The 27,883-nt window shown below is 44.2% G+C and overlaps 1 protein-coding gene across 1 annotated transcript in view; it reads right to left on the reverse strand.

Annotated features, from left to right (window-relative positions):
• Positions 1-2,007: 2,007 nt before the first annotated feature.
• The window catches only part of ACACA (acetyl-CoA carboxylase alpha), a 266,326-nt gene continuing 240,450 nt past the window's right edge, over positions 2,008-27,883 (reverse strand). The window contains exons 52-57 of the mRNA XM_021717048.1: positions 27,549-27,661; positions 15,548-15,702; positions 13,748-13,918; positions 6,407-6,543; positions 4,358-4,477; positions 2,008-4,209 (exon numbers count right to left, since the gene is read on the reverse strand). Coding sequence (XP_021572723.1) covers positions 4,077-4,209; positions 4,358-4,477; positions 6,407-6,543; positions 13,748-13,918; positions 15,548-15,702; positions 27,549-27,661 — 829 coding nt within the window. The 3' untranslated portion in view covers positions 2,008-4,076. The remainder of the gene's footprint in view (positions 4,210-4,357; positions 4,478-6,406; positions 6,544-13,747; positions 13,919-15,547; positions 15,703-27,548; positions 27,662-27,883) is intronic.

A 27,883-nucleotide genomic window follows, 5' to 3' on the forward strand; every position in this document is an offset into this window, starting at 1 on the left:
CAGTGGCACACTCACGGCCACCCCAGTGTTGACCTGCTGGGCTCTGGTGATCCTTTTGCCTCAGCCTTCCAAGTAGCCAGAACTATAGGCGTGTGCTACCACACCTGGTTAATTTTTTACTTACTGTAGAGACGAGGTCTTGCCAAGTGGCCCGGGCTGGTCTCAAACCCGTGGGCTCGGGCAATCCACTCGCCTCAGCCTCTCATAGTGCTGGGAATACAGGCTGAGCCACCCAGCCCGGCCTGCTTAACATATTTTAAGGCTATTCTCTATACTGATATAATTACCCTTATCTGACTCCTTCTTCCTTTATGAAATCACATATTCTGAGATTTTTTTTTTTTTGTCTAAAGAACACCCTCTAGTATTTCTTTTAGTGAAAGTCTGTTGGTGATGAATTCCCTAGTCTGATAATCTAAAATGTCTTTATTCCCTTTTCATTCTTAAAGGATTAAAAATTTTTTTTCCAGTGGATGGATACAGAATTCTAGATTGGCAATTATTTACTTTCAACCCTTCCACGGCATTATTCTATTGTCTTCTGGCTTCCACGTTTCTATTGAGAAGGCAGCTATCAGTCTAATATTTGAGGATAATCTGTGTTATTTCTTATATTAGTTATTATTATTATTATTTTTTGAGTTGGAGTCTCACTCTGTCGCCCAGACAGGAGTGCTGGGCTCCAGCGATCCTTCCGCCTCAGCCTTCCAAGTAGCTGGAACTACAGGCGCGCACTACCACACCCCGCTAATTTTTTGATTTATTATAGAGGTGAGGTCTCACCAAGTTGCCCAGGTGGGTCTCAAACCCGCGGGCTCAGGCAGTCCACTCACCTCAGCCTCCCAAGGCGCAGGATTACAGACTGAGCCACCAAGCCCGGCTAGTCAGGCTACATTCTAAAGCTTTGTGCCCAGCCCTCCCATGCCTACAGACCGTCAAAGGTGGCCACTCTTTTCAGGACAAACTCAATGAGTTCCTTGGTTGGACGTTTAAGGATCTTTATGATCTGACACCTGCTTGCTTTTCAGATTTCATTGTCCATCACTCCCCTAGATGACTGTGCTGTTCCCCTTCAACTCGGTGCCCCTTGAATAGCTCTGCAAATGTCAGTGCCCTGGCCTGAACACCCTGGCCTCCCCTCTCCCCAGGTGGAAGCCAGCAGGCTCCAGCCCTTTCCACACCACTCACTCTGGCCCATAGAGCTTTCCGCCTCACCATGTGGATCAGAGGAGGCCAGGTATGTGTGCCGCCTGAATGAAGGTTTATCCTCCAGCTCAACACCTCTCTAGGTCTCCTTACACAGCCTTGTACCAAGCCTGTGTGTCAGGAGTGCAGGAAAGGTCTTCCCTGGATGGCCAGTAGGCATCTGCATTCCTCATGTGCTCTTATTTTTCGGCTGGGGAAACAGAGGTGGGCCTAGGACTACACCATAGAACCCTTGCTGTGCAGTCTTTTCCTTATTACCCCCAAGTAACCCCAATGGGGGCTTAAAACTTCCTTTTGTTACAATGACTGATGAGGGAAGTACCACTCCCCAGCCGAAAAAAACACTGTATCAGGCAAGTTGTCAGAGGCAGAAGCAGAATCCTTTCCCAGAATCAACAACAGGTGCTGGCTTAGAATAGGGACAGCTGAATTCACACCTGGGACCTTGTTTGCACCTGCCTATTAGGGCGAGGGAAGGAAGACAGCCTAAGAATTGAGAATTGAGCGGGTAGAATATTGTTTACCATCCTGAAAGAGACAACAGAAACCGAAGAGCTGACTCTCAGTCACGGGGTTCCCAAATATTGATAGCTGGGCAGCGTCTGGCCTCGATGTAGCCAATAAGACAGGGCTGCCAAGACCTTTTCTGCTGAACCATCTTCGTTATGCAGGCTCAGGACACAAAGGGCATGAGGTTTTGCAGGGCCCTGGGGGCATTCACCCCCACACTGAGCCCCTGCTCCCCTGCTGAAAGTGGAACAAGAGATGGGGAGGCTGGGCATGGATTGAGATGACAAACTGTGACGCTTCTACAAATGTGGAGGTTTATTTCAACAAAACGTGAAGAGTGCATTGGAAGCTCCTTGCTCATCAGGTTTATGTGTCCATTGAATTCTGAGACAAGTGAAGGCTGCTTTGTGAACAAAGTGGATAGATAATATGGCAGTCTCAGTTCAAGCAAGTCTTGGTCAATACATCATTTATCCTCCTGCCTCAGTAACCTTGTATGTGTAACGGGCTGTGGGAATATCAGACTGCTCATGTTCTGTGGCTCTTTCTGATGTATCCCTATGGAAGATCCTTGTCCAGGGTAAGACCTAAAACAAGGATTTCCAGGGATGGGGCAGTAGGCATTACAGGGTTCGTAGAGAGGACACTTACTCGTTTGTGTCATAATGTGATGGAGAGCAGGAAGGTAAGCAAGGTAACCCACCTGCCTCTGAGAAATGCAAGGACAAGCCCCTGAGGAGAGCAGGACTTTGTACCACCTGTAGGGATGTGGGGTTTGATTTACTCAGACAAGTATAGAGGAATAATCTGGTCAAAAATGAATACCCAAATGACCAGCAACAGTAAATGCATCTTCTTGGACCGAGAGTTGTCCTCCGCCTTTGTATGCCCTTCTTTGAAGGTGCCAAACACCTGTACCTCCCACTGGGGCAGCCTGGCGGAGGCCCTGACTCCCGGGGGAGTCAGCCTCACAGTGCCCATCTGCAGTCTGGAACTGCTGAAGTCCAGTCAGTCCATCTGCACAAACAGCTCCTGAAGAAGGGGAGGTGGAGCTCACTCTTGTGTGTGAACTATAGGGTTAAGGCTCAAAACTGTAGCTTGTGCGAAAGTATTCATACCACTGCTTCTAAAACGCCTTAGTGATTTCCTCTTTGGTCGTCAGTGACAAATGCAATTAGCTGCACTGTAGGAACCGGATGCTACACCAGCCCTGATCACCTGCCACTCTTGCTTTAGGAAGACCAATGGGGAATCAGTGAGTTCTCTTCTTGAATAAGCCAGTTGTTGATGAATTCTCTCCACCACCCCCGAGGAAGCCCCTGCTGCTGGCCGGGAGGGACCAGTAAGCCCGGAAGACAGCAGCACCATGACTGAGTTGTAAATCATCATAAGGTTGTGTGGATTCTGTTTCCCGGAAGCCTCCCCACGCAGGGAAGGCCAGTTCCTGGTGCTGAGCAGGGCTGTCACCAGGTGTTCTTTCAGCAGCTGTGGGAGACCTGCTGCATCTGTTGCCTGTTTACATTCCAGGGAAAAAACGAGGCCCAGAGAGAGTAGGAATGTCAGCCACTAGGAGAGTCGCCTGGAAACAGATGAGTGACTGTAGGCACTGTTAATGTCTTTTAACCACCAGAGCACCAGGCTTCATAGTAACAGCCTTCCGAGTCCTAGGAAGAGACACTGTCTGGCCTGCTCTGCACGTGGCACGAGCAACTAGTTTCCACCAGTGCCAGCAAGGGTAGTTCCCTCTGGCTCCTCCTCTGTCAACTCGAGTTGTAGCACTGCCTGTGGGACCCCTGGCAGAAGGCTGGGTCTCTCACTGGCCTTGCAGCTCCCAGCCAGATGCAACAGCTAGTCAAGCAGTGACATGCAGGCCAGAGGCAGGCCAGCCATCTTTCCACTTGTCCTAAGAGAACTTAACCCAAGGTTGAGGCTCCCCTAAATCAAGAACAAAACTTGGTGTATTTTCTTTCCCTGCTTCTTGGATCATGGTTTTGCCCTCTCTGAGTCCCCATGGAGCTTACGGATTTCATGCTTTAATTTTTCTTTATAAATAGGTACCTCAGTGTGGTTAAACTAGGAACCATTCCTCTCCAGTGCCTAGTGTGTGTCGGGCTGAGTGTTGGGATAATGAACAGCGGACCTGAGGCTTCCTTTTTCTCCCCAGACCTGGTGCTCGGCCGAAAACTCAACCCCTGCCCTCCTCTTCAGCCTGTGGCTTCGGCTCATGGGGCCAGGGGTGAGGGGAGCTGCTGAGTGCCCAGCAACTCCTCACCCTTCCCTGTACTGGGGCTCAGGAGCTGTCAGGACAGGAGGGGCAGCCTGGCTTGGGAGCAAGACCTCAGGGTACATGCTTGTACCCTTCATTGCCTTCTCGGTGTTGTGCAGGGAGAGGACTGGAGCCAGAGCCAGAGTAATAAATACTGAGTGGAACAGGCATGACTGGTAGGCTGGAGGGGGCTTTGTGATCCTACATCCCAGGATGTCATGCATAACCTGGAACGCTCGAGGGGAAGCAAAATGCCACTTGGACTCCAGTGCTGGATCTCTTGTGCCTTCTCATTACAATGGTTTCAGTTGGAAAAGGCAGCTCTGGCCCTTTTCTCCAGGGACAGGGAAGGGATGGGCAGGCAGTTCTTCCTACGTGGAAGGGGAGTCCATTGTGGAGAGGATCCGAACGACTTCTGCTCGCTGAGTGGGTGAGATGTGCTGGGTCATATGGACGATGGAATCCATAGCAACCTCTGGATTGGCCTGGACCAAGCTGGAGAGGAAGATGGAGTATGGTGAAGGAAGAGAGTGGCGGAAGTGTCTCAATCAGGGTAGCTGAAGGACTGCCTAATACACATGCTAACACAGTCCACTGTAGACACTTTAGTCACTACCTCGTCTGATTTGTTTCCCTACATTAAAAACGTCCCCTCTTCTTGCTGGTTGCCATGGTACACCTGTAATCCCAGCACTTTGGGAGGCAGAGGCGAGAGGACTGCCTGAGCCCAGGGGTTTGAGACCAGTCTGGGCAACTTGGCAAGACCTCGTCTCTACAACAGATGAAAAGAATTTGCCAGGTGTGGTGGCATGCGCCTGTGGTTCCAGCTATTTGGAAGGCTAAGGTGGAAGGATCACCTGAGCCCAGCAGGTCAAGGCTGTTGTGGTTGTGAGCATGCCACTGTGCTCCAACCTGGGCGACAGAGTGAGACTCTGACTCAAAAAAAGAATAATTAAAAAAGTAAAATGTCCCTTTCTAACATCTCAGTTTGCACAGAATAAAAAAATCCCCTGTAGCCAAGATAGTACAAGATGAATCCAAAGCATTTTGCTATGTCAGAAAGTAAGGAAGTAATTTAAAAATGCAAAACAAAAATAAATGTTATAAACATAGCAGAGCCTGCATGAAAGGGGCTCCCACTGGCTAAATCTAGGGCAATTTGGGCATCAAAATAAGCCCAGCAGCAAATTACAAATTAGTGAAAAAATAGAAATTCATGAGTCTACACTAATAGTGAATAACTCAAGCCAGAGGAGTAGGGACTTTTGCTTACAGTGGTACTTGAGTGGGGGGGCGTGTGGGAGTTGGAAAGTTATCATTTTGTAACCACACTGTAAAGACTGCTCCGGCCAAGAATAATCAATGGATGCTAAATCTAGGGGGAAATTTTGATGCGGAGTGAGATTATTTGCATGGCCTTAAAATGTCTTTCCATAGACTCCGTATTAGGTGCAAGAGGGGAAATCAACAATTACATAGTGAAGTGGAGTGACATGTTCACCAGGTGATGGACATTAACATAAGGAGGGGCAGAAGGACACTGGGTGCTGCCAGATGTGGTACCCTTTGAAGGCCACAGCATCACGTCTGCAATAGCTGCCAAACTGCATAACCTGAAACTAATCAGGAGGTAACACCTGACAGACTCAAAACGAGCAACATTTTATGAATGGTAGATTTTAGAAAAAAGTTTGACGTCAGTGTTAAATTTACTACAGTGGATCATTTTACCCTATTCTTAGCAAATGTACACTGAAGTATTTGGGGGTAAAGGGCCATCATATATACAACTTACCCATAAGTGGTTTAGAAAAAGGAAAAAAATGCATATATACATGTATGGGAAAGACAGTAAGCACACTCACAAACGATTCAGCAGTGGGGTAAAATGTAAATAAAAGGTTAATCTGGGTACAAATATATAGAGGTGTTCTTTGTACTGTTTTTAGTTTTATGACTTTTCTGTAAGGCAAATGTTTCCAAATAAAGTTTTACAAAAATGCTCCTGCAGTCTCCAGCACCCATCTCATGGAGAAGACTGAAGCCTCTAGATGAATACATCCGACACTTGGCTGGGGAAGGGGAGGAGGTAGTTTCCCAGGAAACTAACACACAATCAGCCTTTCTCCCAGGATTGTTCATCTGATTTGAGCATCAGCATCAGCATTCGGAGCTAATAGGTGGGTACCATGAACCAAGCCTTCATCTAGCTGAGATTACCAAGTGCCCCTGGGGAGCAGTAACTGGGAAAGAATTGTGCTTCAGGGCTATATTTGTGTCTGTGGGTCAACTACTGCAGTCTCAATCACAAAGAGGCCACAGGGATCATAAGGCATCGTCATCATCTCACGTTTTGTTCTGAAACTTTTTATCCCAAAGAAATTAGCCCCATGCTCTAGCGGAGCCCCCCACTGCTGGCCTCACCTGCGGATCTGTTTGAGGACGTAGTCTCTGCTGATACACTTGATGTTCTCTTCTATTACTGAGCGAACACCATCTTCCTCTGTCAGCTGTTTCTCCAGCCACTCCACCAGATCCTTATTATTGTCCCAAACATAGGCCTGCAAACAGACGACTCCCAGTCAAACACCAGGGGTCAGGCCAGGCCTGGATACCCCGATAGCTCAAAATCTGGAATGCTCCTCCAAAAGCTTGCTCGAAGTAAAAATGTTCATGATCCTCCCTTACTGGTGGCATTGTGGGAGGAGGAGGAAGCAGGCTTCAAGACAGGAGCTGCCACCATTCTCCCTTTCCTTCCATTGACAGTCATGGGGTGCACGGCCAGAGCCTTGGGCTCTCTCACTTGGTGTCTCCCGAGGGCGTAGTGCTCATACTCTCTCCTGCTAGACTCTAGATATCTACCTAGTCGAAAAAGGCTAAGAGAATTCAATAACCTGACAGATTTGAGAAAAACAGTTACAAACCCAAATTACGTAGTTAAGTGTGACTGAGAGGAAAACGTGGTTGACTTGGTGTTTTGTTTTCAGAGGAAGTGAAACACAATTCCTAAGCTGCAAGTGTCCAGCCCCAGCAAGGCCTGGCAGGTGAAGTCCTGGACTGTGTCTCTGCCCTCCGCTGAGGGAAGGCTCCTGAGACAGAGCCTACTGCCTTTCAACCAGGCATGCACAGGGGACTGATGTGAGGACAGTCCTGTTGCTAGCTAGAGTAGAGCCACCAGTTCAGAAACCTAACCCCTATTTTGTCATCTGTGAGTATTCAAAAGGGTCAAGATGTCCATAACCCTGAAAGTCTCAACAAACCACCTCTCGCTTTCTTTATTTCAAGATCATTTAGCTGAGTATTTCCCAGGTAGTTGACTACATAATAATTCAGGAGTGTGTTAGAAGCCTAATAGCCTTCTCCTTGTTCTCTTCTCTCATTTTCTTTACAAATCATTTAGGAATCGTTTTGTTAATGGTTTCCGGAAAACCAAGTACCACCATTAGGGCTCATTCATATTTATGTCATTTTGTTTGGGTAATTAAACACAAAGCGTCATTTAAAGGTGCGCTATCCTTCTCTGTTATCACTAACGAAGTCAAAGTCAGAATGACAATGAGTTTGGAGCTGTAATTTAATAGGTGGGTGCATTAGGGACTCTGAGGCTTGAGATGTGGCTACCAGAAACCTGTATACAAGCAACGGCACAAAGCCACTGCTGGAACTGCAGGACCTGCAAAGGCACAGAGGAAGTGTTTTCATCACACCCTTCAAGAGGCATTAAGCAGAAAGAAACTGAGCACTGGGGCTGCTTTCTAACTATTTCATGCCTTCAAAAGTAATGCATTTAGACTCTCACCTCCCATCCCTAGCTTAGCTGCTGTTAGCTGAGACTGACTTCCACGTTTCCAACAATCCTTTCTTTTTTTTTGAAGTTGCAGTCACACAGGCTGGAGTGCAGTGGTAGGCTCACGGCCACTGCAGCCTCAACCTGCTGGACTCAGGTGATCCTTCCACCTCAGCCTTCCAAGTAGCTAAGACTACAAGCATGTACCACTGTGTCTGGCTAATTTTTTGATTTTCTGTAGAGACGAGGTCTTGCTATGTTGCCCAGGCTGGTCTCAAACTCCTGGGCTCAAGCAGCTCTCCCACCTTGGCCTACCAAAGTGCTGGGATTGGAGGCTTGAGCCACTGTATACAAATTCTGAAGGAGTCATTTATAATGGAAGGATTAAGGATTCTCAGGATTAAGGATGAGCAGTTTGCCTTTTCTAGCTCTCTATCCGTTTCTTTTTCTGGGCCCAGATTTGCCTAACTGTTTGTAATCACCGATGAACTCTTCTCCCATTAGGGTGATATGGCCACAACAGTACAAACCTGAGCGAGCCTCTTTTCTCTGTGCCTTGGCAGAACTTCCACCATCTCTTGAGGCTAACCGCAGGAACATGTTTTGCTTCTAAGGAAAGGAGGTGCCATCATCCCTATCGACAAGGGGGAGGCAGGTAGCACCGTTTCTCCCATGACGTGGTTGTCTTAACTCATTCTCGAGTCCCAGCTTGCTGCAAACCCCACAAATGGATGGTACCCTTGGACTCCTGAACACTGCCACCTAAATTCTGACATTTCCATTTCCATTATTGGTAACTTATACTTCTGCTCTGTGGTTTGAAAACTTCTATAAATTAACCTACTTATGAAGATCTGGGGGGAGGAAAAAATAAAACAACAACCGCTTCTTGGGTTTCAGAATGGAAAAAAGACCCAAGATTTTCAGATTTACCCAAGAATCCCAAAGCCTTTAGTGTAGGAGAATATTTAATACTCTTATTAATCATTTTTAATCCGTTTGCTTTTAATTAAGAAACAGCATGATGCTTTCCTATCAACATATGCCAGGGAGCAGATTAATTGTGGCTTAAGATAACTCTCCTTGATTGGTATAATGTATTAGCTAACGAGATGCCTGCTTCTAACGATGCTGAGACACTACACTGGAAAGCCGGCTACCCTCTAGAGAAAACGCTTCTTCCTTCCCCCAACTACAACCAGAGTGTGCTAGGTGCTTAAACATTTTTAGAGGATCCCACACAGGCTTAGAGCAAGACATTCCAATTTTACAACTGCTTGAAAGCATAGGCTCTACATATAAAAGATCCGCTGTTTACTCAAAGCACAACTGGATGACAGTCACCAAGCCAAAGCCCCAGTAGAGTGTAGATTATAACCCAGAGTCCATGAAGGAAAAAGAGTCACAAGTCCTAATCAAATGCATTTTTAGTAAGAATAAACAGACTCATGTGCCCATAGTGCCTCTGGTTTTTCTCAACAGATCCAGGAAGGTTAATATACTGTTGTGAGTTAATTTGCTCTACCTAGGAAAAGCAAGCTCTCTTCATTGGGTTATGGAGTCTACAGTTTGCTTGCCTTCTTAGAACAGAATTGTAAGACTCATCATTCCAGCCATCTAGAACGATAGGCCAACCCTATTCTCAGGAAAAAGCCATTTTTACTTTCCTCCTTAAAATTATGAAAATGTGGCCACTCATTCCCAGGATTCCAGTGTGGACTTTAAACATGTATGACATGCTAGGCTGCTGACCTCACGACAGGCCTGGACCCGTATGCCACCTGCCCGACACTCATCCATTATCAGAATATTTTAATGCCAATAAAATATCAATAAGTAACATCACAAGAGTGATCTGACTGTTCAACAGACACTGTCTCTCTCTGCATCAGCAGATAAGTATCTCAGGCACTACTCAGCCTCACTAATTGTATGTAGTAATTAGTCTATCTTACTAAATCTAAACGATCAGGTTGGAAAGTTTCATTTCCGACATATTGGATAGCTGTTAAACCCTCCTTAGAGATTCAGAAGAGCCGGGGAGTGACCGGGGCTGAACCCAATGGATGTGAGCCCTGATTACCATGCCCTACAAATAACTCATCTTAGGAGCTGTCTGGAGACACCTCCAGCTGGGGAGTTTCCTCCCAGTACTGACTAGATTTCCAGGAGCCAAGCAGCCTGGTGGGGGTGGGGGTGGGAATGGCTCACACATCCAGGAGTATGCATATTTTGGAAAGATATTTTCAATACACCTACAAGGCTAAGATCTACCCAACAGAAGCCTAGGAGGCCATATGATTTTTTTCAGAGGCTTTGGAGTACAACAGCAAAGAAAGGCATGAGGGCTAGGGTGGCCCACTGGAATCCAGTCTCCTGAGAGCCACCCCCACCTCAGTTCCAGGTTTACAAGTGGACCGAGCAATGCTTTCCAGCTTCAGCCTTACCTCCTTCCTCCCTGGGAGAAGTTTGTGTGTGAGAAGTTTGGTACATGAGAGGTAGCTTAAGGCCAGGCTCTAAGGTCAGTGATGAAATCAAATGACCCTATCAATAGTGCTTTTTCCTCTATGATCCTCACAGAAGCCCCCACTGAGCATTCATTTCACTTGGAAAACCAGAATAAGAGCAAGTGGGTAGTTTTCTGAACAATAAGGATGCACTGTGGTGTTGGGCTGTGCATACATCAGAGCAAGCCAACCTGAAGAACATCTGAGCATCTACTGTGCTCAGGAGCCAAGCCCTTCGTGTCAAGAACATTAACTCTCAGTCTACGTGGCTATTTTCTACCTTCCAACATGCAGTGCTGAGAGAGGAGCGGAAACAAACATATTCTCAGTGTCCACAGACATTATGCTCCATATTTTACTCATCGTGGTATTTAAAACTCACCGAACCCCCATAACATAACATCACCCCTATTTTACCCATGAGAGAGTAGAGGCTTAAATAATATGTCCATACCAGTAAATGGCAAAGCTGGGATCTCAGAGTTTGTAAGATTTCAAAACCCACATTCTAATTGTTCCAACAGAGTCATAATCTCACGTTCTACTATTGGGGTCTGGGGGGAAAAAAATCCAGCCTGTTTGAAAAACTACATACTTCAAATTGGGATCTAAGAAGCAAGAGAGAAAACATGTTCATGATACAAATAAGTTCTATGTTCTTATGACCCCACTTAAACCACAGTTCTTGACATTTTTTTCAGGAACCTGTGGTAATGCTTTGCTTCTGTCTGTAGTGAAACTATGAACCATAAACCCTACTGTTTCCTACAATAGGACTCTCCCAGTGGATTCAAGCAGAATCCTATAACTCTTAGTAACAGATACCTCTAAAGGAAACAAAAGAATTACATCATCAGTTATATAACATCATCAAACATCTTCAATTTTCTGTCCCAGAATCTCTTTTCAAGATTAAGATTAAGAAAACAAGTTTTCTGGGAAGAAGGAACACACAGCATGGCTAACAGATGCCTATCATGAAATGTCTTTTCCTACCAGTAACCACAATAAGGATTAGAGAGTCACTTCTTGGTGCAAAGCCAGGGTGTCTAGACTCAGCCAGTCTTTGCACTTGAGAAACACAACACAATATCTATCACTGTTTGAAAAGACGCCCCCTCCCCCAAAAAGGTTGTTTTAAGCAATTTCCAAACACCAAGCAGATTCTACATCCAGCCCTTCAGAGGCACACAGATGGCTTCTGAACATTGCAACACTTTCTTCTCTCAAGGTCACTGCAGATTTTTATCACCCACCCCACACTAAACTAGGTCCTGCTGAGCCTGCAGAATATGGAAAGAGCTTTCAAAGCCACATGCCCTGACATCCTAGGATCACCATCCTTACTTTTCTCCTCAGCTGTCCTCTTTGAGAGCTGCCGTTTGTAGATGGGAACAATGCAAAAAGCTCATTTCTTGGGTAGAGTTGGTTTCCAGAACCTCAGGCAACCTCTTCCTGAGCTGTAGGGCTGGAGCTTCTCCTGTACTTCAGTTCCAGCCAGGAGCTTGTACACATACAATACAGTCGACCTTTCTCTCCATTGATAAGAAACAACAATGACCTGTTTCTTCAGACACGCTGTTCCCCTGGGAGCTGGATGCTAAGGAGCAACTGAAGGGTCTATCTGCTCACTTCATGCTTGGAGGGAAGCTATTCCTTCTTCTCATCCTTGTGCCTACTGAGGCTGTGCACGTCCATTAGTGACTAATGTGGTAGGGAGGCAGTGCAGGCCTCTCCTGGCCACACACACACAGTCCATTTACCTAGCCGGCCACTCTTAACTGGAGAACAACCTCTTATTTTACACTTAAGTGACTTTCAATGCCAACTTCCACTAGGAGCTGCCAGTAGCCACTGACAAAATTGTCTCACTCAATTATGATGCCACAGACTGACCTTAACCTGAACCAAATGTCAGAAAAGGCTGTGCTTCCCCACTGCACATCTGAAATATTTATCCAAAGAAGGTTTTCAGTCATAAAAGAAATGGGCAGACTAACATAAAGGTAAATCTTAGAGGCATCCCAATTCACTGGCTTTAAAATTGATGGCAAATCTTGGAGTTCCTCCCCAAGAATGATTAGCAGAGACTTCAGGCAACACTTTCTAGGAAGAGACTGGAGTGCCTGCTTTGTGGGTGATGACACTTCAAGCCACTACCAGCCACCCAACCTTTCTTCATCAGTACTCTGACCCAGTGGCCATCTAATGTTTTTCATCACATAGGTATGAGAAGGATAGACAAATACATTTTGAGCACATACTACCCATATTCTGATAAAATGCATATATCACATTAATCTACATATGACTACTAATAAAGGTTAATGTCTTTTTCTATAGTAAAAATAAAAGTTACAAGTCTTTTTGTTCATCCTCCCATGGACTATCTTGAACAGTCCACTATTCTGGGGCAAATGCTGCTGCCCTTGCTAGGTCACCCTGGCCTCAGACCTGGCCCATCTGCAACCCGGAGACAGGAGCACCAGGGACACCATGTCAGCAGGTCACTGCTCCAAATCGTGTCAGAAGACACCAAGTTCATAGTTCCCTTTCCCTGCACGCAGGGGTGGACACTTCCTTCTAGCTCTGATTTGAAATCAGAAGCTCTTTAGTTGCAGTTGTAGCATCTCCTGCCTACATTACGATCATGCTCTGGTAGGTTTCTGCTTCTGCCCCCTTCAATTCCATCCTCCACAAGACCCCCGAGTGGTCCTTCTAAAACAGAAACCAGAGCATGTTGCTCCATTGCTTAAAATACCTTAGTAGTTTCCCACAGACCTCAGGACAAAATCCAAACTCCTTGGCGCAACTTACATGGCTTTGCGTGATCAAGCCCCGCCCCTTCTTACCAGGGCCCCAATGTCTGAGCCATCCTACTCTTGCTGTCATACCTGGGAACATGCTATTCCTTCTGCCTAGAACACTCCTCCTACTTCCCCATAACCAATCCAACTTCTCCTCTGGTTTATTCCTACTTTGTTTTCAAGTTTCTGAGACATCACTTACTCCAGAAGCTTCCTAGACTCTCCCTCCCACTTCCCAAAGAGTGGGCCAGGTGTCCTCTGTGCTGACTACGCTCCCTGCTGTGTTTAACATGAGCCTCACTGTAGTGTGTGACCTCTTCACTTATCCATCTCCCCCTCTAAATGGCAAATTCTATGTGGAGAAAAACATCTGCCTCTTCCAACTGCCCTGTCCTGGGGCCTAACGCAGTGTCTGGTATGTAGTAAGTGTGCAAAAAGGTTTGCTGAATGATTGCAGGAGCTGCAAAACACGCCCTCACACCTATTCTAACAAGATGATGTGATGTGTTACTGGGGGAGGAAACAAAGCTTAGATCTCTATGCTTCCCTCCCATTCCTGCCCTTGGAGACCTGCAGACTCTTAGACAGCATGCCTTGTGCCCCCGGGTGTGGGTGAAGGGTGTGGAACACAGCATCAAGGCCTCTCTGTGGGGGCCCCACCGACCTTCACTGTTCCTTCCACTTCCACAAACCAGCGCCTTAACATGGCCTGGATCTGGCCGTCGGTCAGCTCAGGGTTGGCATTGTGGATTTTCTTCTTGACTAGATCCTCCAGCAGGAGACGCCTCAGCCGCCAGTAGAAAAAGGTACGGGATGTCTTCCAATCCAGGATGTCCTTAATGCATAGAAGAATAAGTTTAGTCAGCTCAGTCCTAATCCTTGCTCAGAATTCGGCCAGTGGGAGCCTCATAGGCATAAAAACCTACTCTCCGTTTTATTTTATTTTATTTTTTTTGAGTTGGAGTCTCACTCTGTCGCCCAGACTGGAGTGCAGTGGCCGCTCCCGGCCACCGCACGCAGCCTCGACCTGCTGGGCTCCGGCGATCCTTCTGCCTCAGCCTTCCAAGTAGCTGGAACTACAGGCGCGCGCTACCACGCGCCCAGCTCATTTTTTGATTTATTGTAGAGATGAGGTCTCGCCAAGTTGCCCAGGTGGGTCTCGAACCCGCGGGCTCTGGCAATTCATTCACCTCAGCCTCCCACGGCGCAGGATTATAGGCTGAGCCACCGAGCCCGGCTACTCTCCATTTTAAAACTGTGAAGAGCTGGGCTTGGTGGCTCAGCCTGTAATCCTGCACCTTTGGGAGGCTGAGGTGAGTAGACTGCCTGAGCTCGCGGGTTCGAGACCCGCCTGGGCAGCAAGACCTCATCTCTACAATAAACCAAAAAATCAGCCGGGCCTGGTAGCGCATGCCTGTAATTCCGGCTACTCGGAAGGCTGAGGTGGAAGGATCGCCAGAGCCCAGCAGGTCGAGGCTGCGGTGGCCGGGAGCGGCCACTGCACTCCAGTCTGGGCGACAGAGTGAGACTCCAACTCAAAAAAAAACAACAACAAAAAAACTGTGAAGAAGCGTGCCACTGGTCTGCTTCTTTAGGTTCCTGACACCCCAGCAGTCTTCCTTCCAAAATTGGTAAACAGCACGACTGCACGAGGCTCCATGCTGTTCATTCTAGTGTGGATCTGCCTGGAGGGCTGATGGGAGGAGGGCTGGCTGGTGTCTTGAGATGAGACTCTCAGAACACCCTTGCTAGGAAAGCAAATGTTTTTCTTTCCCCACTAAAAGGAGCCATGGCTTCCTGGAGAAATAGCTGAGAAGGGCTGGGGCAGGCAAAATCTAAGATGAACCTAGAAAACGGGGCGACAAGCTGAATAAGAAGCTCTTCCCAGACCCAAAAGCTGGCTGTGAGTTCCCAGAACCTGCACCTCCAGATGTCCCCCAGGGCAGAACTGTAGCCCACGTGCCCTGCTGTCACTGTGCACGGCCATGGTCCTGGCTAATGCTGAGCCCACATAGCTGAGATATTCTGCGGAAGAAGCTGTGAGTTCCCAGATAATCAGGGAGGGAGAAGTTGGTTTTGACCAAATGGATCAAACCATGTGCAGATCAAATATGAATTAGCTGTGGTTGAACCTTGACCCTGTAGTAATTCATAGCCTGAAGACCAGTTGGGCAGCTGTCACCAACAAAGGCACACATGACTTAGTTCCCCACCAATAAAATGCAGCTTGCTTCCTAAGGAGTTCATGGAAATCCAAATCATACATGGAAATCCATATCATGCTTTAGGATGATAATGGATACAGAAAAAGGGAAAAGTTAAAAAAAAACTGAAAATGGTTTGATCTTCACAAGTTTTTTAATTTGGCCCTAACAGCTCCCTGCTTGTGAGCCTATGTGCATGACACACACGCTTGCTCGCGGGTCTCTGACAAGTCAGGAGAAATGGCAACTATTGCACTTACGTTAATAACACCCTTCTCCTGCATCCGGCCTGGTGTGTCGTGCAAGTCAGCAAACTGCACGGCTACCTGATGGTAAATGGGAATCAGGAATTCTTCCCGCTCCTTCAACTTGTTCTCCAGCTCCTTCCGCTCAGCTGGGCTTAGCTCTGGGGTGCCTGCAATTAGATAAACCTGCCCGTCATACTCTGTGGTGACCAGGAGTCTCTGCAGAAGCAGCCACAATAACGGGAAGCTCAATGCCACTTCGCCTCTTCCCTTGGTGGCCTGGCTTTCCATTATCTTCACTACTCTGCTGAGTAACAGCCTCCTTCCCTTGTTCCTACCTTGCCACAGGGAGCCTGTATGTCCTCTTTTCCCTGTGGTAGTCACAAGTGTGAAAGCTGCAATGGCAACCCCTCTCACCTGAGCAGGTTACTGAGAGGCCTGCGTCACACCTTGCTGACTACCATCACGACTCCTCCTTCCCCGTGAGAGGTCAGGGCTTGCATACTGATACCATGCCCAACCCTGCTGACCAGCATTAAAGTGGCTGGACTATTCCAAGTGTGGGATGTGGTGGGAGAGCATAGCTAAGATCCAGCACAAACCAGCAGCTCTTGTTTCCTCATGCACATGCCAGTTACCCACCAAACTTGCTAACAAGCTGAATAACTCCTAAAGTTCCAAGTCTCAGTACTTCACTAATCTCAGGTTTGGATACTCTTAACCTCAAATTAGTAGAATCCAATCTAAACAGATGCAGATACACGTGTCTTAGCCCATCTGGGCTGTCAGAGCCAATCCCTGACCAGAGTGACAAAGACATTCTAGTTCTTGGTCTAAAAGAGAAAGAAGATGAAAAAAGAAAAAGGTAGTCAACAAACCTCATCTGGATCACAGCACTTATACACACATGGTACCCTCACTCAACAGATAGGAGGCTCTGGAATTCCTTATAGCAAAGAAGGGCTCCCCCATTCAATAGTGTGCCAGTAGAGGTGTTGCTATGTTGTGCTTTTCTTTCTAATTACTCATTGGATGGGATCTGCAATCAATACTGAAAATTTAGCTGCCTGCCTAGTAAGGAGGAGTAAGTTTAGCTGAAGGAGCAATAGGTGACAGCCCCTGGTGTTGGGGACAACCTGAAGTGCTTTGTCACCAAAGCTGACAAATAAATATATGAGCACAGGTGACAGGATGCAGAAGAGAAAGGTCTAGTTCAAGCATGCCTGTCTGAGAACAGGCCTTGTTTTTATACTGCTATGAATCATATGCCATAAACAGCCTTGGGCTGCTGAGTGAGCTGTAAGTATTATACATAAACACATGTTAACAGAATAGGGACATAACTATAGTACCTAGTTTCATTTTTATGAGTTTTTTGGATGCCCAACTCCACCTCTTTTTTTTTTTTTTTTTAAAGCTCATCACCATTTTAAAACTGTGAAGAAGCGTGCCACTGGTGTGCTTCTTTAGGTTCCTGACACCCCAGCAGTCTTCCTTCCAAAATTGGTAAACAGCACGACTGCACGAGGTTCCATGCTGTTCATTCTAGTGTGGATCTGCCTGGAGGGCTGATGGGAAGAGGGCTGGCTGGTGTCTTGAGATGAGACTCTCAGAATACCCTTGCTAGGAAAGCAAATGTTTTTCTTTCCCCACTAAAAGGAGCCATGGCTTCCTGGAGAAATAGCTGAGAAGGGCTGGGGCAGGCAAAATCTAAGATGAACACGGGGCAATGAAAAGCAAGGAAGCACTCAAAAAAGGACTAGGACATGTCAAAGAATACAGAAGCCAGTCTGAAGGCTTCTGGCCAAATTGGGACAGTGGGCGATAAAATAAATAATGATATTTATTATCATATAGAATATTTACGGACTACAATAAGAATCTGTGGGTCTAGCCCTGATATGAATAATTAAATGGGGCAGAAGGAAAGGCAATGCTCTCCCTTCCAGCGAAATAACAATTAATATATGTAGAAGGAATGCTGGAACTAGAAAATCACCACTTCACAACCAGCATAGTAATTGATTCTGCTAAGAATCATAAATGGATGTCAAAACAAGTGAGTGAAAGTTTGATGAGAAACAGGATATACACATAGTCTCAAAGTATCTCCTTACAAATCATTTATTCATTACAAAGGGGAAAATGGTAACTTTATAGTGGATTATTCTAGTGAACAAAACCTTAAACAAGTAATCAAAATTAACATAACTAATAATGGACAGACTGACATCATATGACTCCTGATATGATGTCCTGACAAAATCACTTCTGCAATTTTCCTGCCAAAATCGCAGAATCTGAATCTAACCATAGGGAAATATAAGACAAACCCAAACTGAGGAAACTAGTTACAAAAATGGCCTATCTTGTCAAAAATGTCAAGATCATGAAAAACAAAGAAAGGCCAAATAATTATGCCAGATTCAAGGAGACTAAAAATACTTGACAATGAATTGCAATGTGTGCTCTGGAATTAGAGCTCAAATCCAAAAAGAAAAAATACAAAGGACATTACTGGGACAACTGGTAAAATTTCAATATGAATCATGGATTACACAGGAGTATTATATCCATGTTTATAGTTCCTGATTTTTATAAACGTAGTTATATAAGAGAAAGTCTGTATTCTTCGAAAAACACACTAAATATTTTATGGATAAAGGAGCAAGATGGCAACAGAATACTATCAAATAGTTCAAGGAAAATGTGTATGTGTGTGGAGTGAGAGTGAGCACTGCACGCTCATGAGCATGCAGAAATGATAAAGCAATGGAATAAGATATTAACAATAGGTGGATTTGCCTAAAAGATCTAAAAATCGACCTTCCATATGACCCAGAGATTCCCATTCTGGGAATATACCCAGAGGACCTCAAGACATTCTCTAAAAAAGATACCTGCATATGCGTATTTATTGCAGCATTATTCACAATAGCAAAAACATGGAAGCAACCGTGCTACCCATCAAAAGTGGGCTGGATTTTTAAAATGTGGTACATATACACGATGGAATATTAAACAGCCATAAAGAAGGACAAAATTATGGACTTCGCAGCAACCTGGATGGATTTAGAGTCTATAATACTTAGTGACCTATCACAGAAACAAAGAACTGAGTAACACATGTTCTCACTCCTTATGAATATCGGATCCTGAACATTTATCATAATACAAGAAAAGGATTGGCAGTAGCAGGAAATTGCCGGGGGTAGAGGGGTGGGGGTGGGGCAGATGCACATAACATTAATAAGGGTATGTGATCTCAAACCAGACAAAGTGAGGATCAAAGAGAGAACCAAACTTTACCTGTATGATGACCACTTATCTACCTAATCCTGAATTGTACCCCACATCTATAAAATAAATAAAATTAAATTTTAAAAAATAGGTCAATTTGAGAAAAAAGTATACTAAATTCTTTGTATTATTCTTGTAACTTTTCTGTAAAATTATATACAATGAAAAAATTTTAAAAATTAGGCAAGGCTGGGCATGGTGGCTCAAGTCTGTAATCCCAGCATTTTGGGAGGCCAAGGTGAGGAGATTGCCTGAGCCTACAGGTTCAAGAACAGCCTGGGCAGCTTGGCGAGATCTCATCTCTACAATAAATAAAAAAAATTAGCCGAGTGTGGTAGTGCGTACCTGCAGTTCTGGCTACTTAGCAGGCTGAGGCAAAAGGATCTCCTGAGTCCAGCAATGCTGGGGTGGCCGTGAGTGTGCCACCAGCCTGGGTGACAGAGTGAGACTTGAAGTCACAAAAAAAAAAAAAAAAAAAAAAAAGGCAAGCTGGAAAAAAGTTTTTTCCTGGTTATCTAATACACACAGTCAATAAAACTACTATTCATAGGGCACTGGGTGCCATCCTAAGTGTTTTTTAATCTATTAATTGATTATCACAACAACCTTATGGGATTAGTATTCTTATTATTCTCAGTGTAGGTAAGGAAACTGAGGCACTGAGAATTTATGTAACTTATCAGGGTCACAAAGCTAGAAAGTGAGAGATAGGACTCAAGTGCAGCAATGTGAATCCTAAAACTTTTGAATACTATGTTATGCTGTCTCTTCTTGCTTACTTGGAGCATAAGACAAGTGCGTCAGTAGTAGTATTCTTTGAATTTCAGAAAAGGCTGAGTTATGGTGGCAGATCCTGGTTGCTAAGCTGAAGTTCCATCTTAGTCCCATTTTATAACTAAGACCAAACAATGTCTTTAATAATTCCATTTTGTAGGTCAGATGTGATTTTCTAGGCAGGTTAAAGATTTAAGGGTAGTGTCTCCTGTTACAATATGTAAAACCACAGCGCTGTTGGGGGCAAAGGGATAGCAAGACAGTGCAATGGCTAAACAGGGAATTCTGAACCCTTACAACATTCTCCCTTTGGGTGGATGACCAACATTGCACTTGAATGCACATATACATAAACATGGACCATACATAATGCACCATTTATTGAGCATTTACTGTGTGCCAGGCACTGCACTCAAATCTTCCAGGATCCCATAGTTTATGCGTCACTGTGCACAATTCAGACCTAAATCCTTATGTGTTAATGCTGCTGCCAAGCTGAGCACCTTAGCATAACTGAGCACTTTCCAAGTTACTTCACATACATTAGCTCTAATCCTAATAACAACCCAACTGGACAGACAGGGTATCTATTTTACAACTAAGAAAACCGATGCTCTGAAATGTAAAGAGACTTGCTCAATGGCATCCAGCTCTTAAGTAGTAAAGGCAGGATTTATACTTGTGTCTGGTTATCTCCAAAGCCAGTGATCTTCCACATTAAATGGTACTGAGGCTGCAAAGCAGATATCATGGCAGGGGAAACCAGCAGGAGAGTTGGCTCATGTTGTCAGCAAGGAGTTAAGAGCAAGACTCAGCATTGGCTGCAGAAGATTGAGGAGGAGAGTGTTCTGGAAACAAGGCTTTGGCTTTACCAAGTTGGAAGGACAGAGGAGGCTGGCTTCTGGGCTAACAAAGGTCTTGCCTATTCAATCAAGCTATTCTAGAGCTTTGAAAGAATAACAAAATAAGCACCTGTAATGCTCTGGCCCTTCTGAGACAAGGAAGACCATGGGGCATTCCCCCAAAGGCTGCCTTGTTTGATTCCTTTAGTAATGCCTCTGATCATAGTTTAAGACCCATCTCAGAAAAGCTTCAAAGCAAGGAAAAGACAGAAACAGAGAATGTATGTGTTTTTTAATGCACATGAGAAGGCCAAGGATTTGTGTGCTTTGTTTTACGGGGAAAAAGGTTTGAAAATTTTTATTTTCTAAAAATAAAAGGCTGGTCTTAAGCCAGTTATATCCTTGTGTTGCACACTAAGGGCCCCTCTCTCCTTGTACAGCAAAGCAGCCAGCCCCGGTAATGATTTAGGGGAGATTAACAAATATGTCAATGTCTATTTTCTGCTTAATTTAAAAGCAGCGTCTATAAAGATTTTTGACTTCTGAACCCTGTTCTCCTGAAAGAAAGAAGGTAAGAATGAGGCGGGGGATAAAGAGTGATTATCCTATCATTGATCGTTTGTCAGGAGCATTTCTTATTCACTGGACTATTGTAAAAAGCTAAGCTCTCGATCAATCCTGTAAGCTCCCTGTACAATTAAATATCTTGAAATGGTTTTCTTTCTTTTCTAGCCAGATTGCAGGGCCTCAGGGTTTTTAGGAAAGCAAGTTGGTGTGCAGGCGTGTGTGTTTAAGAATATGCTACAGAGGAAAGTCATTCTTTTCTAGAATCCTACTTTAGGAATGGTTGGAATGGAAAAAGAATGGTGGGTTGCTCCTGTCCCCCCACAATAAACAATTCCCATGAAATCCTAAAAATGCAAACTTCTTATTAAAGGGTTAAATACAGAAGAGACACCACTAGTCTGCTCAAATAAGAAGAGCTAACATTACTGGGATGTTACTATGTGCTGGTACTGTTTAAGCACTTTTCATCTTTTAATTCTTGTAATAACCCTAAAAGATCACTATCTTACAGATGAGGAAACTGAGGCACTAAAAAATAACCTGCCTGAGGACACAAAGCTAGCAAATAGTGGAGTTGGAATTTGGGATTAGGTAGTCTGGTTTAAGAGCCCATGCTCCTTAAACAAAACAGTTTAAACTGACCCACAAGTATCCACAGCACAGTGGCCTATCAGGTGTTTGCTGAAGTTAGGATACCATGAGAAGTCACATCTCTCCACCATGGGGTCAAAGCTAAGTGCAAATCCCATAGGAAACACCTGATTTCTGCAGCAGTAAGCGTTTATTACCCAGCCATGACACTGAAGTTAGGGCAGGAGGAGGCCAGCCCTGGCTTACGTATGAGCAAACCACACCCCAGGAGGGATTTGGGGGAGATGAGACTTTCAAAGCTTGGAATAAAAATCAGACTGGTAGACTAAAAATTGTCTGTTTATCTAAAAGTACTAGGTGACCCTGTAGAAATCTCCTTCCTCTTCAGAGTTCAGTTTCTTATTTATGTAAAAACAATCCTAAAATGACAAACAGGGAAAATGTTTTATAAAAGAATGTGATATTAAAGTGCTTTTAAAAACATTTTTAACTTTTAAAAAAAGTTATACTAAAAAGCCTATATAAATTTAAACCCAATTTTAACTCGAATGGGTCCTTCTTCCTTAAGAAAGCAATTTGCTTTGATGGAGATAAGAAGTAGACCGCCCTCCCCAGAAAGTTCCTGAATATCTCAGATATTAAAACATACACACATACCTCAACCTTGAGATTGAAAAGTCAGCATAAAAAGGACTGGAGTCTTAATAAGATTCAGAAGTACAAACATAAGCAGCTGTTTAAAAGATCTATGTAATCACATTTTCTATGTTGAAAGAAAATTTTCTATAAAGATAGTGAGATAGCGTAAAAAAAAGATCCTTTAAAACTATGTCTATATCCTTAACAGGTGTGCCTTTCTTTACACAAAAGCATTCTTGAAAAACTGTGTAAATCAGATCCTGTTTTAAATGCCTTAAGGGAGCTATTTTATGAGGAACCCTGCAGTGAATCCTTTGGTAAAGCAAATAATCCTTTTGTAATGGGAATAATTTCTCCCAATGTATCTAGTTTTTTTTAATATCTCATTTTCATATATCTACTTTTCTTCAAAGGGGGCCATACCTATCTAAATACAACTTCATTTGCATATTGATTTTAACAGCAATCCTCTCAAGGGATGTTAACCCTGAAGTTCCTTGCAATAGTGTTAGTGCTCTGCTGTTCATACTCTTAAAAACTAATATAGTAAACCCAGAGATTTCCAAATAGGAATTAAAATTATTCCTCCTTCAGCTCTTTCCCTGTGTTCCCATACAAACTTACCTGTTCAAGAGTCAGGAAACAGCATAGAATTCTTTAAATTCTGGTAGAGATATGCCTCTGCATTATCTATTATTTTCTTCTCTTTAAGTTTGGTAGGTCAGGATACGGGGATCTGAGTCAGTTGGGACCAAGTGGAGAAGAGGGTCTCTCAGATATATTCTGATGACAGCTTTTTCTTGGGTTTGCTCCAACAAAATGTCTGCCGGGTCCCTCTGGCCTAACAAAATCGTGAATCACTGCTCCACTGGAGAAGGCAAGTCCATGTTCTTATACAAATACAATCAGATTAAGGGGTCAGGCTAAAATGGCCCCTTCTTCTTCCCAGAAATGTCACTATTGCACTAAATTGCAACAAGCCAAATAGCTTCTAATCAATGTGAGAAGGCAGGTTGTAGGCTATTGCTAACTTAAGAGAGGAGACAAGATCCCATATCAACCACCTTCATGATAGAAAGTCTTGTGTGTTGTTTCTCATTAGCCACCTTACCACAGAGGACAGAGCGGTTACAGTGCCAGTGAGGACACTTTATGTACAACAGGTGAGAGATGGGAGGCCACTTCCTAGGCATGGGTAATGAAACTTCTTTCCTAGTCTCAACTTTACAGGAAAGGACATACCTTCTGCCTTGAACAAGCTACCCCGACTCTTTCCAGCTTACAGCATCTTGAAGATGGACACAAGAGATGGAAAAACACAGCTCAGATACTTTGATCTCCTCTGCCAGAAAAATAGTTTAACCCTTGAGTCCCATGAACCCAAAGAACAGTCCTTTTCCTGTCATCCTGACTGCTAAAGAGAGGGCTTGAGAGAAAGAAATTACTGAAGATTTCTACAGATGAGTGTATCCTTACCTGCCATCACAATACTTCACCTGCACCTGGGACACCCTGGGCCAGAGGCATGTTGGGTGCTGGGCAGGCCTAGGAGGACCAGGTGAGGGGCAGCAGCAGTGCTCAGCCTGTGCTGCTGCTGCCTGTGGCATGCTGTCAGGACATTTTCTGTGTGGGCATGGCCGAGGTGCTGCATGGCAGGCTGCCCAGCTGTCTGGGAATGGGGCCATGACTGGGAACAAGTTTCCTTAAGTGGCTCCTTTGCCCAGGTGTTCTGCTCTTTGTATTGAGAGAGTGGGGCAGAGGGAAATTTGCAATTGCTTCACACTTAGGCTGGATAGTTCTCTCTCCATCTAAATTGATTTGTCATTTCTCTCTGAACACAAGAGGAGGGTAAGGACCCAGGAGAGGACCTCAGGTTATAGCACTCGAGAGGCCAGGCTATCAAGGCTGCCCCATTCCGTAGCTATTCTCCCTGTTCCTGGCTCTGTGAGGCAGAGAAAGACGCCAGAGAGACACAAAAAAGCCTGGGAGGGCTACAGCTATATTTCTAGAGAAGAAACTTAATTTCCTTCAGGCATCCAAAACGATAGGGTGTAATTTTTCCCACAGTGACTCTAACAAGTCCTGGTTCTGAGAATCTAGGGTCAGAACTGGTTCAGCAATGCAAGACTTGAGTAGCTGGCTTCATTCTCTTTTCTTTTGAGGTGGATTCTTCCCTTTACCTCTCTCAGGAATCAATGCGTGCACTACTTTCATATCTCTGTTATAATTATAGACCTGCAAACTAGTAATTCACCACCTTCCTACCCAAACTAGACATATAAAATGACAAAAGGTTTTTTTAAAAAAAATAAAAATTCTGGAAAATATGAAGTTCGAGGTATTATGCATTATCCTTAGAGAATAAATAGTAATTATGTTTTTGAATACAGTCAATCAGTTGTGCACTGGTTTTTCTAAGTGATCTGTGAGTACACTCTCTCATGTAAAGGCCAATTTGGGAAGAGATCGGGAACACAAGATAACATCCACTCCTACGGGCTTTCTCCTAAATCAGATTTTCTCAGTGCAATTGGCTTTAGATTACAAAGGAAAAGAATCCTTGTTTAATTTAGAGCAGGCTCAGTATTCAGCTGAGGTAAATCAGAGGAAATCCTGAGAAAAGTAGAACATAAGGAACAAGAATTCCATTCTGGGCTCTGATATACATTTACTTATTTTCTGTCTTGGATGATTCATGTAACCCTTTTAGCCTCAATTTTCCAATCTGGAAAATAAGGTCACTTTCTCCTACTTTGTGAAAAAGGCTTTTGGCAGTCTTTGGTTCTAGGCATTGCTAAAGGAGTCAAAATCAGTGTGAACTCCAAAGGAACTGGCTTCATAATATGTCCCAGTATATCCAGGCTGATTTGTTGTGTCACAGATACATCTGGGGTGTTTATGCCCTCCCTGGAAGACTACTACTTCTGTTTCTCTCATATTTCTAAATGTAGGCCTGAGCCATAGAGAATGTTAGATACCAAACATGGTCATCTGCTTTTTTCCAATGACTAAGACTGAAAGATAATGAAGGAAACTCCTATTCTAAAAAATGCTTTGCAGACTCAAAGTAAATATACATTCATCTGGTCCTCATATTAGCTAAGGGAGGTGTTATCTCCACTTTATAGATGAAGGAACTGATACCTAGAAAAGTTAAACAGTTTACCTGCAAGCAACATATCCAAGACTTATACATAGTTATTTTTATTCCAAATACACTGCTCATGTTCCCAGGCTGCCCTGGGCCAGAGCCTGTTTCTGCAGACTAAGGGTTCTTTCTCAAGTGCCATTTTGATCAAGGTTAAATAAATACAGTTTTCTTCAATACAGATAGGAAATTGATAATGAGATGATTTGTAACAAATGATTAAACGGCTATCACTTGGGAATCTCCTCCCTTTCTCCTCCATGTGCTTCAAAAGTTAAAAGGTGCTGGGTGAAGGTGGGAGCACTATCACTTTCCTTGAAGAGAAAGAGGCTTCAGCTCCACACCCCTCACCGTCCAGTCATTCTGCAAACAGATGTAGAGAGGATCCCTCTTCCTACCACCCAGTTATTCTGAAGGGATGATAACAGCCATTGGGGGGTTAAAAAGAGGCAGTGAACCCCCAGTTAATGAGTAGGAATTCAGCAGGCAGTGTAAGATAAATGGAGCTCTCTCTGCTTCTGCTAGAGTCAGCATGAACTGCGGCCCTGCGGCTTGTTTGTGGCAAATGGAGTGCGCGAAATATCAAAGGGCAGTGATCCAGAAGAAGACCGACTTTGACAAATTTTAAATTGGCCAGAAAGAAAACCGGCAAAAAGAAAAAAGAAAATAAAAGGAAAAAAAGAAAAAAGAAAATTATGCAACTCTCTGTGTCCTGCAATTGTGGTGTTCTGCCTCTGTATGGAATTAGTGGTAAAAACAGCGGCAACGATCGCTGGATGCTGGGAGCAATTATGAGCTATCTAAAGTGAGATGCTTATCAGTGGCTGAAGCTTTTAGAGCTCTATGTACAGTTGTAAGTAACTTGCTCTTGAGCTGCAGTTACTTTAATTAAAGTGTATGGGGTTGGTCAGAAGTAATTATCCTGTTTGGAAAAGAAAGAAAAAAACCGCCTTGACAATTCTAGGTGACAACAGATGTTAGAAACAACTTTGCCAATTTCTTGTTGTATGGGTGCATTCCCCATAACAGGATCAGCTTGTAGTGGGTCAGAGTTATTTGGTGGCTGTTACCCAATGGCAAACAATGGGAACACAAACAGGGTTTATTGTAACTCAAGTCATCATGTTTGGCAAACCACCGGGCTCAGGGCTCCAGATGCCTGGATGTACAGTCTCCACAGTGTAGGCAAACACTCACATGTTCCTTCTCTTTTTAAATAGTGAGGGTATGGAGTTCAAAAATGATACCTCATTACTTCATTAATTAAATTACCATTTGGAACATAAATGAGCTGGCATATCTCTTTTTTACTCCTTCCATTCAGTGAGTTTCACTACCTTTAAAAGACCATCTCTCTGTTCCTTCAAAAAACAAAACAAAACAAAACAAAACACATGACAAAAGAACTTCAAGTAATTATCTATCTTTACTAACACAGTAAGGGGCTCAATGGGAGACCTGGGCAGAAAACCATTGTTTTTAAAAGAATCTCAAACTCATTCAGACTCTGGATGCAACACAGGGCTCCCATGGCTTAGTCCTCTGTTCAAATTGCAAGTGTCTTCCAAAAACTCAGAAAACAAATGAGCAGGAGAGTAATAGCTGAGAGCATCAAGCGCGAATGCTCCCAGGGCTATTGCTGCCACAGGCACTGTTTGGAAGCACACAGTGTACAAGCTTTACTTCTATTTCTCTAGCTCAGAATGACCCCAGGACACTGCCTGGGTAGGGACTCCTGCTTTTCTATTCCAGAACACCAATGCTCACTCCTCAGAAACGAGGCAGGCTGTCCAAAGAATCAAGCAGAAACAGGACATGTTTAAGACCAGCAGATTCTTTGCCCGGCGACCCTGCCCCCAACAGCAACTCTAGCTAATAATTCTCTACAAGGACATCCTAGAACGAAGTGCTGTTTGTACTATAAGGAAATAACAGAAAAAAAAATTGCGTGACTTTTGCTTTTTTAGGGCCCACTTTCCCTCCTATTACATCCACTATCTCATTCTACCAGGGTCTTACCATATAGAGGACAGTAAATAAAGATTATCATGAATTTGATCAAATGCTTCAGTGCCTCCTCCCCTGGCCTATGAATGCACTCATTACAAATCAGCTGAATGGCTCATTGATTTGCCAGGAGGACTTGCAGACATACCCAATCGCTCAGCCAAGCGGATGTAGACTGGGTCCACCCTACGCATGGTTTTCACCAGATCCTTTCTGCGGAATTTGATTTCTACTGTCCCTTCTGGCTCCAAAACGGATCCCCTGGATCAGAGAGAAAGAAAACAAAACAAAACAGAAATAGAGGCACTTTAAAGGAAGAAGATAACAGAATGAGGCCAGTTACAATTTGTGGACCAGGAAATAGCTTCATTATGATTTTGCCCACCCATGGTTCACAGAAGTCACCCCAGAGAGAAAAGCAGGCACAAAAGAAGTATCTAAGTGAGGTATGAGAAAGGCCTAGTAAAAAGCAATTAAAATAAT

The sequence above is a fragment of the Carlito syrichta genome, unplaced genomic scaffold, assembly GCF_000164805.1.
Source record: "Carlito syrichta isolate Samal-C Ts95f unplaced genomic scaffold, Tarsius_syrichta-2.0.1 Scaffold309200, whole genome shotgun sequence".
NCBI lineage: Eukaryota > Metazoa > Chordata > Mammalia > Primates > Tarsiidae > Carlito > Carlito syrichta.